This window comes from Gouania willdenowi, chromosome 22 (genome assembly GCF_900634775.1).
Source record: "Gouania willdenowi chromosome 22, fGouWil2.1, whole genome shotgun sequence".
In the NCBI taxonomy this organism is placed as follows: Eukaryota; Metazoa; Chordata; class Actinopteri; order Blenniiformes; family Gobiesocidae; genus Gouania; species Gouania willdenowi.
The window spans coordinates 20,615,835-20,632,319 of NC_041065.1; the positions used below are offsets into that span (position 1 = coordinate 20,615,835).

A 16,485-nucleotide genomic window follows, 5' to 3' on the forward strand; every position below is an offset into this window, starting at 1 on the left:
ATTACATATAACCCTCACTTTTATTAGCCTAGAAATGCATTTTATCGTGATTTAATTATCCCATTTCAATTGATATTTTGACTGTGTTAATTGTTGACTTTGGAATAAAAGGTTAAACATAATCTTTGATTCCTCTGATTCATTAAAGCTGTGATGATGGTGTAGATTTGCTGTTTGACTGATGAGATCCTTTCTTATAAACTAGGTAAACTGGCAAAGGCAGCGTCACAAATCTTCCCTGAATGAACCTATTCAGGGATTTAAACTTCTTTTTAAGCACAATATTGATGACTCAGGTCCTCACAGGTAAAAATATGTAAAGCTTATTAAAGGGAAACATGTCTGAGAAGGCCTTAAGTCAGGGGTCACCAACCTTTCTGAAACTGTGAGCTACTCCATTGGTATTGAAGAGTCTGAAGGGCTACTAGTTAGAAAAGCACTTCTTAAATACTAAATATTCACTGTTTCACTTTAATTACAGGGTAAAATAATAAGGAAGATTAGCAATAACTTAACTTTCTCCTAATTCATGCAATTGTTTCATTACATTTCATCCAAATGTATCATCTTCCTATTTTAACAGCCACTTAATAACAACTTTTACCTAATCGTATGGCATGTAACATTTGTAAAATGTAACAATTGTTATTTTATGAAAATCAAAATGAGTTTGAATCCTGGAAAGTAAATCAGATTTAAATGGAGCTCATTGGTGACTAGAGCTCCTGAGGGAACCTCACATGATCCATACAGGCTCCCTGGTACCCACGGGCCCCGTGTTGGTGACCCCTGCCATAAGTCTTTTAAATAATCAGGTTAATCTTACTGCTGTGATCTAAACCTGTAAATGAGGTGTAATGTGTCTTAGCTTCCACAGCTTTTCATTCACTTTCACACCAGTGTAGGTTTCCCTAAGTTTACATTATTTCTGTACTTCCCTGCTTTCATAATTATTTATGTATAATATATATCATCAGAGTCCAAATCCTTTATATTGTCACTAAGCACATGCCACATACACACAATGACATTGTGGTTGGACGGCTCAGCTTCCAGGAAATGAAATACACAATTTAGAAAAAAAATAAAAGACAGTAGGAAAAAAAAAGTCAGAAATAGTCATAAAGTATGAAGACAATATTTAAATATAAACCTTTCAAAAGGTAGAAGCAGTACAGCCAAGATGGCTTTGTACTGAGTGTGCAGAGCAAAGTGTGTGTGTGTGTGTGTGTGTGTGTGGGTGAAAATAGTTTAGAAATACTAATTGACTTCTCCAAGCTCAATGTCGTTTGCTTGGTGTTCCTCGTTGGTTGTCATCACAGACATGTAGAATCTTCTGAACATGGAGCACCGATGTGACACAATATATGTTGGTTAATTCTAAGAAAAACAAATGCAAGTATTTTGATGTCTCAACATGATGAAAAATTTACCTGATTTCCTTTCTCTTGCATAGACACACCAGAGCAACAAAGGCAATGACCCCCACCACAAGTCCAATGGGCAAGAGGATCTTAAGTAGGAGATGGTTTCCTGAAAACAAGTTTTCCAGGTAAATACCACGAGGTCAATACTTGATGAACCACATATTAAAAAAGTTATTTTTGCTCAAATGCAGCAACTTTAAGTATAAATGTCGTCGATCAGAATCTTTATGTGTTCCAGTCTATGACTCAGTTGTCACCACTACCACTTAATTACCTCTAACATGAACTGCGTTAAATATCCAACATTTCTTGAAAACAAAAAAATGAAAGATTTGGTTGAAAATCAACTTTTCTTTTTAGGTTTATTTTGTATTTGTGGTTTTTTGTTTTGTTTTTGTATTTGTATTTTTAAATGAACCTCAATTTAAAACAATACACAACCAACAGTGAATAATAAAGCTTTGTTAGTAATTTGTGTAAAAAATATCTTTCGTCATTCATATCATAGCCTCAAACACATGTAATATTCATTTATGAGTCATCGTCATTTTGGAGATTTCAGCCAATCAGCGTTTGCATATGATGATGTCGTCACCTCAGGATTACTCTTGTTATTATATATCTGACACTCAGGTAAAACATTCGTTTTGTCATGTTATGACGATGTAATGTCATCAGACAATGAAATGAAACATCTTCAAACACACCCAGCTAATCTGGAACGCTTTATTTTCACTGTGGCTGGAGTCAGTTCAGCTCATTCATAACAATGTACTGGTTCATTTTAATCATTATAATTTAACCATTACAATACAACTGGTTGTTAATGATTTACAACATGACTGCTCAGGTTGCTTAGTTGAATTAAACTAGTGTGATTAAACCAAGATGTTTCTGATCAACACTGTTCAGCCAATCAGGAAACAGTTTTTAACTTCAATTAACCCTTTAAAGTCAGATTTTTACTTGTGAACTGGTTGGATATAAAATCACAATGAGAAAAATACTCATTAGGTTGGTGGTAGTAATTTTTCATCATTTCTGCATATTTAAACATTAATTTTGGGATTTGTGTGCTCCTTATTTTCAAGATAAACCACAGAGTAATCAAAGGGTGTGATCAGCTGATCTTCATCCCATTCTCAAAAGTTAAAAACCACTCTTCCATTTTATCAAAATGTAATGTAAAGATGGAAAAAACAAGACTTTCATTACTCTTTCCTTACTTTGATGCACAGTGGAGGGAGTGGGTTTGGGGCTTTGATCCACAGTGGAGGGAGTGGGTTTGGGGCTTTGATCCACAGTGGAGGGAGTGGGTTTGGGGCTTTGATCCACAGTGGAGGGAGTGGGTTTGGGGCTTTGATCCACAGTGGAGGGAGTGGGTTTGGGGCTTTGATCCACAGTGGAGGGAGTGGGTTTGGAGCTTTGATCCACAGTGGAGGGAATGGGTTTGATGCTTTGATCCACAATGGAGGGAGTTGTTTCACTACAGCTGACTGTAAAAGAAAAGACCATTTTGATATTTAAATTGTGAGGAGCAACTGTTCACTTCAGCAGAATAAACTGTAACAAAGGCAGAAAAGCAAAGAAGAGCCAAATACTCACTGTTACAGTGTACTACAGTTTCATTCCCCTAAGACACAAGACAACAGAATATAATGTTAGCAGGTGAGAAACCTTTCACACAGCTCTTTGTTTTACTGAATAATAAATACCTTTGAGATGGAGAACAACGTGATCCTAATATGTGTAAAACACATCGTGGTTGTGATTCCTTTGATGGTATGATTTCTCACGTAAGGGAGTTTTTTTCCGTTCAGGTTGGCGATAACAAAGTCCTGAAATAAAGGTAAACACTAAGTGTTAAACATGTCATATAACAAATTAACTTCATCTCTTAATAATACAATCTATCATAATCTATGATGATATTAAATAGAATTTTAATCACAAAACAATGTTTCTAAAGGTGTATGTGCTGCGTTCAGTGCCAGCTATTTTCAGAATTTCTACCCCCCCTCAGTGCCAGCCGTTTTTGAGCATTTTTACTGATTTTTAAAGACCCACAGAATATTTTGTAATACGACAATCTGAATTCTGACACCAAATTCTGAAAGACTAATTAAATCTGCAGTTGAAGAGGCAAATACGACAAAAAATATGTTCTGAAAAAATCTATTAGTGACTTTGAAGCATTTTTTTTTGGTTTTATGGACACCTCGACATTGGTTTCCTTCTATAAAACTACAAAAACACTGAGATGGCTAAATTATTATTATTTTGCTATCTGGGTCAGAGTTGAATGGATTTCTTACTGTATTTTGGCCTTCCTCCAAGTCTCTCCCCCCCGTCATTCCCCACACACGCAACTTCCCCCTCCTCCGAGTGTCAATGCTTACCCTGTTTTTTGATCGTTTTATCTCACCATCGCTACACACTCCAATAGTCCACTTAGTTCTACACATGCTCTGGTTGGGTGTGCACTGCTGTGAACTTCAGCATCAACTCTCGTAGCGCCATTTTCTGTCTTGTAAACTCCTTTCCTCTCTCTCTAAGTTCTGCCCAACACGGATGATCTCTCATTCAAAGGTGCACTGCTGCCACCTACATGTCACCTATTGTTTTGCTATCTGGCTGACAGGCTTACTGTATTTTGTATCTACAAACAGCACGCAGACAGCAAAATCCCGAATGTCGAGACGAAATGGTGAACAATGGCAGTGTTTTTGGCTGTACCAATCGGTCAAAGAGTGAGACACATTTGGAATTTTATAGATTGCAAAAATCACAACAAATCAGAGAGAACAATCTCACAAGTTATCAGAGGAAAGGAGGCGCTTGTGGCGAGCAAAGCTAAACCAGGATCTATGAGGTTGGTTGTAGACCTGCTGCTTTATCTCCAAAATGGCGACTTCCGGGCTGATGACACGCCATGAAAACCCTCTATTGATGAGGGACCTCCACCAGGGTGTATTGTAGTAATCTCCATGATTAAACGCAAATGACGAGTTTTCTCGTCAATGGCACTGAGTGAGTTAAGGATTCATAATCTCCTTTTCTGAGACACACATTCATTATTGTTTGAAATTAAATGCATGACTTACGTTTTCAAGTTCCCATGACACGTCCCAGTCGGTGGGTTGGGCAGCCAAAAACCCCTCTGGGTCTAACAACGGGTACTGTGTGAGACCATCCATCTGATAGGGATGGCAAGATGGTGGCTGTTTACATTGTACTACTATTATAAATAGTAGAGAAAGACAACCTGCAAATAAAGGCACACGGTACATTTGTGTGTTAGGCAGTGTTGGGTACGTTACTTTAAAAAAGTAATTACTTACAGTTACTCACTACTTGATCCAATAAGTAACTGAGTTAGTAATCGAATTACTCTATAATAAAAGTAACTCATTACCAAGGAAAGTAACTATTTGTGTTACTGTTGCTAAAAAAGTTGCTATATGTCAAAGAATTCTGATTTTTTGTGAGGTGCTTCATTAAATTTGAGTTGCTTACAATGAATGTGGACAAAGTCTTCTATCCTGGATGTAATGAACACTTCACACGTACATTCTTGTTTTTGACCACAATTAATTTAAAGTAGTGTTTGTATCGCCACCTTAAAAATGCCAACTTTTCATCGGATTGCTCAACGCTCGCCATCTCTGCTGCGTCATCAAATCTGTAGTGGTTGTGTGTTTTTACACATGTGCTGGCACATGTGTAAAAACACTGGCTCTGATTGGCTACCATGAAACATGACACCGCCTTAGCCAATCATCATCGCCCACCTTATTTTAAACCCACCTCCTCACTACAGCTGCGTATGAAGCCAGGGGTGCTTTTGGATCACAGTTTATTCAATCAACACCCCACCATCGCGCCGGAAAACCTAATTAGATCTGACGCTAAAATCTCAGTTATTAATCTAACAGAACGTGAAACTGTGTCTCATCCTGCTGCTCTTTAGGAAGATAAACTCTGTGTCTCATTTTACAACGTATTTACACCAGTTCTTAGTTTTTTTTTTTTGCCGGAACGTCTTCATTCATCCTTTCTCTTCTGAGTTTTTGCCGCTGTCAGCACTAATCTCGCGAGAGCTGCCACCAAGCCAGGCCATTTCAGGTGGAAGTTATCGCGAGGCTAGTGACGCCGTTCACTTTAGTAAAGCATCTTTGAATTATTATTAAAATACGGGATATTTACGGGAAAATAATAATAAGGGAAGATCGCGGGAAAGAGGGGAAAATACGGGAGTTTCCCGGCCAAAACGGGATACTTGACAGGTATGCTTTAGAATGTCGTCTTGTGTGTTTGGGTGCCTCAATAGGAGGAATAATGTAAACTAGAATATTTGCATTTCCTGAAGAAAAAGCAAGTGAGGATGCATGTGCTGTCCCGCGTCGCACTGCATTAGCACAGCATTAACGCGGTAATAACTTAGCAATAATCGGTAAAACCAGTTGGAAGTCCAGTTTATACAGTATTATGTGTTAAGATCCCAGTAAGGAGGGAAAAACCATTAAAACCAGTTAGAAATCCAGTTGTACACAATAGTATGTGTTACATTCCCAGTATGGAGGGAAACACCAGGACCACCAGTTAATACAGTAGTATATGTAAATTCCCAGTATGAGCTGAAAGTGAACAAACAGCTGAACATGTCAAAGTTTGAATGGCGGAAATCGGTTTAAAAATGGTTAAGTAATTAACGATTTAAGTTTTAAGTGTGAAATAAGAACCAGCAAACCCCACACAAAAGGAGGATTGGTGATGAAGAGGAGGGGCGATGATGAAGAGTAGAATTTTTTTAAACATTTCAAAGTTTGAATGGTGAAAATCCATTGAAAGGGTTGCAATGAGTTGAAAAGGTTGAAAGAAGTTGTAATGGGTTGTTGGGAAGAGCTGGACATGTTGGTTGAATGGTTTGGATCGGTTACAAAATGGCTGACGATGAGGGCTTAAAAGTTTCAATAAGGGGGAAAAAAGGATTTGCTCCACAGTAACACCTGTTTATCAAAGGTGCATTACCACTTTGCTAATATTAGCTAGCTCTTGGCTAGCATGACTCAATGACTGATGAGATCCTTTCTTATAAACTAGGTAAACTGGCAAAGGCAGCGTCACAAATCTTCCCTGAATGAACCTATTCAGGGATTTAAACTTCTTTTTAAGCACAATATTGATGACTCAGTTCTTTACAGGTAAAAATATGTAAAGCTTATTAAAGGGAAACATGTCTGAGAAGGCCTTAAGTCAGGGGTCACCAACCTTTCTGAAACTGTGAGCTACTCCATTGGTATTGAAGAGTCTGAAGGGCTACTAGTTAGAAAAGCACTTCTTAAATACTAAATATTCACTGTTTCACTTTAATTACAGGGTAAGATAATAAGGAAGATTAGCAATAACTTAACTTTCTCCTAATTCATGCAATTGTTTCATTACATTTCATCCAAATGTATCATCTTCCTATTTTAACAGCCACTTAATAACAACTTTTACCTAATCATATGACATGTAACATTTGTAAAATGTTATTTTATGAAAACCTATTCAGGGATTTAAACTTCTTTTTAGGCACAATAACACACACACACACACACACACACACACACACACACACACACACACACACACACACACACACACACACACACACACACACACACACACACACACACACACAAAAAAACACGCACACACACAATGACGTTTGAATGGAACCCGAACACAAGAGCGTTTATTTCCTTCTTGTTAATCAACTAAAACTCATTTTTAATAAATATACTCACAGCAAGTGGCGAAGTTCATGTCTTTGCACAGTTGTAAGAACCAAATGTGTCCGTCAGAAAAGTCCAATAATATATGTTTGCACAGCCGGAGCAGCGAGAAACCAGCTCAACAAAATATATCCGCTAACCTCCACCGTCGCACGCATTTTGTTTCATTCCGCCCCATAAAGCTTATATATACACATTGGTCCACGTCACGGGGGGCGTGACTGGAGGAAAACAGCAAATCAAAATCAGAATCTGAATTCCATTATTGATCCCAGGGGGAAATTGCTTTTGTTACAGCCACAGAACACATCACAAATGAAAGAAAAAAACGTTAACAAAGACAAAAGAAAGAATAAACAATAAATAAGTGTAGAATTAAGTAAAAGTACTGTTAAAAATAGGGATCAGAAACACACACATTGCAGTAGTAAAAAAAAGTAGGATAAATAACAATAATAATAATAATAATAATAATAATAATAATAATAATAATAATAATAATAATAATAATAATAATAATAATAATAATAATAATAATGGACATAAAATAAAGTTTTATAGGATTCCAGCGGACACAAAATACGTCACATTGTTTACAAACAATCAAAGATAATACTTTATTTATCTCAGGGGGAAATTACTTACTTACTTTTGTGATTTTATCATCAATTAAATACTTCTATGAGTTAAGTAATCCCCTCCATAGAACATAAAACCTTTAAATAGCATTAAATACCATTAAATAGCCTAAATGCCAAATATAGTTGTTGAACTGACATTGATTTCACTGTATGGATATTAATATTCATTCAATAACTGAGTTAGGGATTTCACACTGAATCTTAACACATTGTAACACAATCAATGGATACCGTGAACATGTTGATATAAGCTGGGCGTCCTGACAACTGATGATGTAATAAATTAAAGAATGTGATTGTAATAAGATCTCTGGAACCTTTTGATGGATCTGTTACGTCATGTTTGAGTGAATGCTGCCACCTTGTGTCATCATTTTGATAAAGTTTATTTAAAAAGGAAAAAGATACTCAGCATTAAGGTTGTTGACAGTAGCAGATTTGCATGTTCTCACTGAGAGTTCTTGGAGTTTAGCTTCACTGAACATGTGTTTGAGTTTTCTTTGATGTTATCATCACCCACAGGAAACCAAAACATGTTGTGCTCTATGTCCCTTCCTTTCTTCACTATCACTAGGCAAATGTTGAGTTGAGGTTTTGTTTATTCAGACAAATTTTTCAGGAATTTTTATTCTCCCGACATGTTTCGACTATCAACTGCCAGTCTTCGTCAGAGAAGTTTTGCTGATCGCTTTTGATTGTTCCTTTGATGTTTCACTTAACTTGACATCACGAGGCCTTCAAAACCACTATTTGATTATCTCTGCCCACCATGAGGACATTGGAGTCGTCCATTATCACCAGTATAAATGCTGACTAGTTAACCAGAAACAGAAGTAGAAATACTCAGATGTAAAAGACTCACATTTTGGTTTTATTGAGCATTGACTAAATGTAACTGCTTGGTTAACATCAAAGAAACAAGGCAAAACTACAGTGGAGTAGAAATACTAAAGTCAGCATAACATTTGTCCAGTTTGGATACCAAATAAAACAATGCACACAAATCAACTTTTTATTAAATGTTTGTAAATTAATTTAAGTTAAATTCTTGTGTCACCAAATGCTACAAAAAAAAAAAAAAAAAAACACTGGGAGTCATCCCTGAAGAAAGCGTAAACCCAGAAAGGTAAAAAATAACATAACATAGAAGATGTTTGAGTGTGAGTACAACACCAGCAGCCTCTGCTTTGTGACTCTGATCCTCAGATGAAGTTTAAAATTTGATGACAGAACTTAAAAATCTGTAAAAATACAATGAAATGATCGTGACCCCATTTTGATATCGAGAATTTCTTCTCTTCTTTTTCTACAGTTAGTTTTTGATCATGTTTGTTATACTGCTCTACAAATAAAGGGTACCCAGCATTAGTGACAAAAACTGTATCTGAGTACTACTGCATTTTATTTTAACAAGATTTATAGTTGACAAAGTAAACATACAGAATAGTTATTTTAAGATTGTGTGTTGTTTTATTTTGAAAAAGAATAAAAATTCAAACATTTCAAAAAATGTATTTTTAATCATTAATTTTTATTTCTTTTTATCAATTACTAGACATTTCAGGTGACCCTGTTTAAACTTCAGGCGTCTCCACATGGAATCCCGACCCCAAGATTGGAAAACACTGCTCTGAGTGTTTTGATTGGCTAAGGCCTGTCAGACCATGCTTGACACTTCTTGTCACATGTCACTATTTAACAAAGGAAGTCATCACAGCAACCTGACTCTATGACTCAAAGATACAACTTTCCCTAGATATGTCCTATGGACTCAGACACAATTATTGTGTATATGATTATTATTTGCCTCTTTCTTTTCTCAGTAAAACATGAACTTATCACCAAAAAAAAAAACCAAAACAAAAACAAACTTATCACACGTGCCTTCTACTCTACTCTGTGCTGCTCTGGTATTTACATAGAGATAAGCTGTTGCATCATTTTACAGTGCAGACTGAAAAAGCCCCTTTTCATGCAGAATTCCAGAGCTCATTATTCCTGTTGGGGAGAGAATCATTTTTACCATCCAACTCAGGCCACTTTCCCTTGGCCACCTCAATAGGCTAAGAAGAATCAGCAGATAATAGACCCCACCCCTGTTTCCATGGGAAAATACAAGTTTAAGTGCAATAATTTTTACCTCAGACTAATGACTTATGTTTTATGTTAGTGTTTAGACAAACAGAGAGGAAACTGATTGTAGGAAATCAAAGCTGGAAAGCAGCCAAGAGTAAACATTGTAAGATTTGCCCTACAGTCATCCCTGTTTATTAAAGGAGGAGTGAAAGACTGAATGTGTGTCATGAGTTAAAAAAAAAACAGACAACACCAGATTGGTTAGAAATAACACTGTGTTTACCTATTCAAATTTGTAATCTCTCAGCATTTAAACTAGGGTGGGAACCTTTGGGTACCTCATGATACGATACACGATACAAAGCTCACGATAACTATTATATCACGATATGACGATACTGCGATTATCGATATATTGGATTATCTACGATAATCTATGACATAACAAGAAAAAAAAAAGATTAAGTGAAAAAATACACGGGTTTATATCTCTGAAAGACAATACATTGAAAAAGTGTCCTATGAACAGTGACACTATTTTAGTGCAACATCTCTGTAAATAAGTGTCAACATATGTAAACAAATAAGTATCTCCAATAGTGCTTTCTGTAAACAAAAAATAGGGTCTTTTTTTACCAGTGACAACATTATAGTGAAATATTCCAGTAAACTAAATATTGGTTCCTTCAACAAACAATGACAAAGTTTCTGTGAAGACGTACCTGCACATTTTAGTGAAAAAGCAGAAAAGGTTTTGGGAAAAAAACAAAAAATAAACAATTTAAAAGAAAAATAAATAACAATTTTTTAAAAATCGATAGCGCAAGCATATCGATAGTCGATCATGTGAATAAATATTGCGATATATCGCCGTATCAAGATATTGTCACACTCCTAATTTAAACTTGTGTAAAAGTTTTACAAAATATCAACTGGTGTTAGATTTGATACCGCTAATTAGGGATGTCCCGATCAGGTTTTTTTGCCCCAAGTCCTTTGATTTTGAGAATTGGTCAATACCGAGTCCCAATCCGATACTTCTATAGTACATTAAAAAGATAAAGAAGAGCAAAGAGACGGATCCAGGATGTCCCATAATTATTTCATTCACTTATTTTAAGATTCAACTCTAATCAAAGCACTTCTGTGATGTAGCTTGATCAATCAAGCAATACATTTAAAAAAAAAAAAAAAAACTTTAAACTTTAGTGCAAGATTAAATAATATTAAATAAAAATGTCCAATATAAAAATGAATAGTTCCTCATCTTAAAATACCCAACACGCATGTTAACAAATAAGAAAATAAAAGTGCCACAGTGCTGTAAAGTAAGGCCAGTAATGTGCTTTTAGGAACTGCACTCTTAATGCTTACTCTCCTCATTTAGTTTCACAAATTGAAATGTATGTTTTTCTTGATGAAAAGTATAAAAACTTCATTTTGTTGGCATTGCCGGTGCAGAGCATGTAAAACATTAGCTGCTTACCAAATAAAGTGTGTGAGATCTGCAGATAGAGGTAGATTTAGAACACACCTGCACGTCCTGCTGTAGGTGCTTGATATACAGGAAATACTGCAGTAGACTGACTTAGGATGGTCTATTCCAGGGGTGTCAAACTCATTTTAGTTCAGGGGCCAAATACGGAGCAGTTTAATCTCTTCTGGGCCACAGATTTTATGCAGGAAAACAAGAAATTTCAACATTATTGTGCCCTAGTTCATGCTTCTACGTATACATTAAATACAAAATACATAAGAAACCGACAACTTTCTAGCAATAAGTGATAAATATCAGTCCCAACAGTATCTTCACTTTAAATTTCATAGATCTTGTGACCAATTACTATTTAATTAAGAGAAATATTATGAAATGATTGGAGGAAAAATTAAAGATTGTGCAGAGCACACAAACACACCCACAAACATCTGTGCGTAGTGCACACACACACACTAGCATCAGGCTAGATACCAGAGGCTAACGATACGTTTGGTCTCTTCCAAACAGAACAAATGTCTTCATTCACAAACGTCTGAGAACTTTGGTCTAACTCTCCACCTCTGCTCTGCATCCAACTTGCTCTGCGACCAAACAACAGACAGGGCTCCTCTTTTTGACTCAAGTTCTTCTTTATCATGTTCTACCAGTTCTGCAACTTCAGAGGTTTCTCATCTATTTACACTGTAACCCCAGCGCTACTGTTTACCTTCACAGTGCAACATTGAAAAGGCTCCGCTCTGACGCGGCACAGCGTTCTGAACGTTGTGTAATCCATGTACCGGTACGGCGGTATATTAAAAATTTATATCATAATGAAAATATATACCGGTATTTGGTATGAACCGATATACCGCCCACCCCATAATGATAATAAATATACATATATATTTAAGTCCTGATCAGGAGATAACGTCAGATTCCGATCAAGTCTGAAACCACGTGATAGGAATCGGGACATCCTTACCGCTAATGTGTACATACCTGTACATGTGACAAATTATGATCTAATAACCTTTAATCCTTAGAAAACTTTTTTTAATTTCTTAAGTGAGTGTTTTGGTAATTTGACTTCAGATTAAGTTGTGGCATCAGGTTACATTTCAAGTAGCGTTCACAGAGCTAAAAAACAAACAAAAAATATCATCAAAAGTGGAGGTAATATTTACTCTAAAACGTCAGACCACAGGAGAACTAACCCAACCCTGTTTCCACGAGAACACAAGATAAACGACTGCTGTTTTTTCAGGCATCCATTTTATTGAAAAGTTACAGGTAATCAAAGTGAAGCCAAAGACAAGATCTGTGTTACAAAAGTGTTTATCATAAATGCCATGTTATACATACGATGAATCATTTTCATTAAATGATTTTTTTGCAACATCTATGTATGTAATTATACATTTATACTTTTGCTTAATTGTGACCACCACCAGCCCTCCATAAGGAAGGATAAACTAGACTTTATTAGAAGGAAAAAAATAAACTTATAAATAAGTAGGACACTGCAAACCACACTATATGATGACTCATCATCTTATCTACACAGAGTTGACCATGTATTCACTACACATATACTGTGTGAGTAAATATATATGATATTATATATAGTTTACATACTTTTAAATAGGGATGTCCCAATTACCATTTTTGGCTCCTGGTCTGATTTTCATAAGCTTACGGTGCACCCGCTGCTTGTAAGAGTAACAATACTTTTATCTTCAAATACCTCTAATATTGGGTCAATAAAATCAACCCCAATCCAATCAGGACATCCCTACTTTAAAGGCTTTATCTTAATTATATATATATATATATATATATATATATATATATATATATATATATAGTTTATTTATTCATTAAAATGTATTTTAGCACAGGAAACCTTTCCATTACCACTTTGCTAATATTAGCTAGCTCTTGGCTAGCATGACTCAATGACTGATGAGATCCTTTCTTATAAACTAGGTAAACTGGCAAAGGCAGCATCACAAATCTTCCCTGAATGAACCTATTCAGGGATTTAAACTTCTTTTTAAGCACAATATTGATGACTCAGGTCCTCACAGGTAAAAATATGTAAAGCTTATTAAAGGGAAACATGTCTGAGAAGGCCTTAAGTCAGGGGTCACCAACCTTTCTGAAACTGTGAGCTACTCCATTGGTATTGAAGAGTCTGAAGGGCTACTAGTTAGAAAAGCACTTCTTAAATACTAAATATTCACTGTTTCACTTTAATTACAGGGTAAGATAATAAGGAAGATTAGCAATAACTTAACTTTCTCCTAATTCATGCAATTGTTTCATTACATTTCATCCAAATGTATCATCTTCCTATTTTAACAGCCACTTAATAACAACTTTTACCTAATCGTATGACATGTAACATTTGTAAAATGTAACAATTGTTATTTTATGAAAATCAAAATGAGTTTGAATCCTGGAAAGTAAATCAGATTTTAAATGGAGCTCATTGGTGACTAGAGCTCCTGAGGGAACCTCACATGATCCATACGGGCTCCCTGGTGCCCACGGGCCCCGTGTTGGTGACCACTGCCATAAGTCTTTTAAATAATCAGGTTAATCTTACTGCTGTGATCTAAACCTGTAAATGGGGTGTAATGTGTCTTAGCTTCCACAGCTTTCATTCACTTTCACACCAGTGTAGGTTTCATTAAGTTTACATTATTTCTGTACTTCCCTGCTTTCATAACCCTCTTATTTATGTATAATATATATCATCAGAGTCCAAATCCTTTATATTGTCACTAAGCACATGCCACATACACACAATGACATTGTGGTTGGACGGCTCAGCTTCCAGGAAATAAAATACACAATTTAGAAAAAAATAAAAAGACAGTAGGAAAAAAAAAGTCAGAAATAGTCATAAAGTATGAAGACAATATTTAAATATAAACCTTTCAAAAGGTAGAAGCAGTACAGCCAAGATGGCTTTGAACTGAGTGTGCAGAGCAAAGTGTGTGTGTGTGTGTGTGTGTGTGTGTGTGTGTGTGTGTGTGTGTGTGTGTGTGTGTGTGTGTGTGTGTGTGTGTGTGTGTGTGTGTGTGTGTGTGTGTGTGTGTGTGTGTGTGGGTGAAAATAGTTCAGAAATACTAATTCACTTCTCCAAGCTCAATGTCGTTTGCTTGGTGTTCCTCGTTGGTTGTCATCACAGACGTGTAGAATCTTTTGAACATGGAGCACCTATGTGACACAATATATGTTGGTTAATTCTAAGAAAAACAAATGCAAGTATTTTCATGTCTCAACATGATGAAAAATTTACCCGATTTCCGGTCCCATCCATAGAAGCACAACAATGGCAACAATGACCAGCACCACAAGTCCAATGGGCAAGAGGAGAAATAGACGGTTTCCTGAAAACAAGTTTTCCAGGTAAATACCACGAGGTAAATAGTTGATGAACCACATATTAGAAAAGTTGTTTTTGCTCAAATGCAGCAACTTTAAGCATAAATGTAGTCGATCAGAATCTTTATGCCACGCGATGTAAAGTGTTCCAGTCTATGATTCAGTTGTCACTACTGCCACTTAATTACCTCTAACATTGAAAGATTTGGTTGAAAATCAACTTTTCTTCTTAGATTTCTTTTTCTTAAATGAACCTAAATTTAAAACAATACACAACCAACAGTGAATAATAAAGCTTCGTTAGTAATTTGTGTAAGAAATGTCTTTCGTCATTCATATCATAGCCTCAAACACATGTAATAATCATTTATGAGTCATCGTCACTTTAGAGATTTCAGCCAATCAGCGTTTGCATATGTCGTCACCTCAGGATTACTCTTGTTATTGCCGCTCAAAAAAAAAAACTTTCATTACTCTTGACTTACTTTGATCCACTGTGGAGGGAGTGGGTTTGATGCTTTGATCCACAGTGGAGGGAGTGGGTTTGATGCTTTGATCCACAGTGGAGGGAGTTGTTTCATTGCAGCTGACTGTAAAAGAAAAGACAATTTTCATATTTAAATTGTGAGGAGCAATCGTTCACTTCAGCAGAATAAACAGTAACAAAGGCAGAAATGCAAAGAAGAGCCAAATACTCACTGTTACAGTGTACTTCATATAGAATCCCCTAAGACACCAGACAACAGAATAAAATGTTAACGGGTGAGAAACATTTCACACAGCTCTTTGTTTTACTGAATAATAAATAATAAATACCTCTGAGTTGCAGGCGCACGTGATGCCAATATATGTGAAACACATCGTGGTTGTGAGTCCATTGATGGTAATATCTATCACGTAAGGGAGTTTATTTCCGTTCAGGTTGGCGATATTAGTGGCCTGAAATAAAGGTAAACACTTTAAGTGTTAAACATGTCATATAACATATAAACTTAATCTCTTAATAATACAATCTATCATAATTTATGATGATATTAAATACAATTTTAATCACGGAACAATGTTTCTAAAGGTGTATGTGATGCATATTAATGATTCATAATCAACATTTCTAAGACACACATTCATCATTTTTTAAATTAAATACATGACTTACGTTTTCAAGTTCGTATGAAACATCACAGTCGGTGGGTGGGGCATTCAAAACCCGATCTGGGTCTGACAACGGGTAGTGTATGAGACCATCCTTCTGATAGGGATGGCAAGATGGTGGCTGTGTACATTGTACTACTATTATAATTAGTAGAGAAAGACAATCTGTAAATAAAGGCACACGGTACATTTGTATGTTAGATCTATGATAACAACAGAATATTCTATCTGAGTACAATATGCAGACTGTAGGAATGGCACATGCACTTTTTAAATAACAATAACTTGATGAATTTTCTACTGATTTTCAACAGTTTGGTTTGTTATAGAAGTCAGAGGTGTCGTTATTATAACACTGCACTTATAGTTAATTATGTTACACTTCAGGTCAAAAGTTTGGGATCACCTACTTATTTCCCCATTGGACTTCAAATAAGTATAAAGAACACGCATGCACACGGTATTTATGTCACATCACTACATGAGCTACTAAAACTTATTAATTGTAATTATTACATGTTTCGTTTAAACAATCA

At 35.8% G+C, this 16,485-nt stretch overlaps 1 protein-coding gene and 1 long non-coding RNA gene across 2 annotated transcripts; both read right to left on the reverse strand.

Annotated features, from left to right (window-relative positions):
• Nucleotides 1–2,389: 2,389 nt before the first annotated feature.
• LOC114455873 (myb-like protein V) lies at nucleotides 2,390–7,353 on the reverse strand. The gene is made up of 6 exons (XM_028437172.1): nucleotides 7,220–7,353; nucleotides 4,532–4,692; nucleotides 3,143–3,265; nucleotides 3,033–3,060; nucleotides 2,654–2,923; nucleotides 2,390–2,400 (listed from the first exon to the last, which is right to left on the reverse strand). Exons 1-6 carry the CDS (start codon nucleotides 7,236–7,238, stop codon nucleotides 2,390–2,392), a joined length of 612 nt encoding a protein of 203 aa, XP_028292973.1. The 5' UTR covers nucleotides 7,239–7,353.
• Nucleotides 7,354–14,493: 7,140 nt separating this feature from the next.
• Nucleotides 14,494–15,292, reverse strand: LOC114456146 (uncharacterized). The gene is made up of 3 exons (XR_003672800.1): nucleotides 15,283–15,292; nucleotides 14,712–14,802; nucleotides 14,494–14,629 (listed from the first exon to the last, which is right to left on the reverse strand). It is a non-coding gene; the product is annotated as an uncharacterized LOC114456146 (long non-coding RNA).
• Between the last annotated feature and the right edge of the window lie 1,193 nt (nucleotides 15,293–16,485).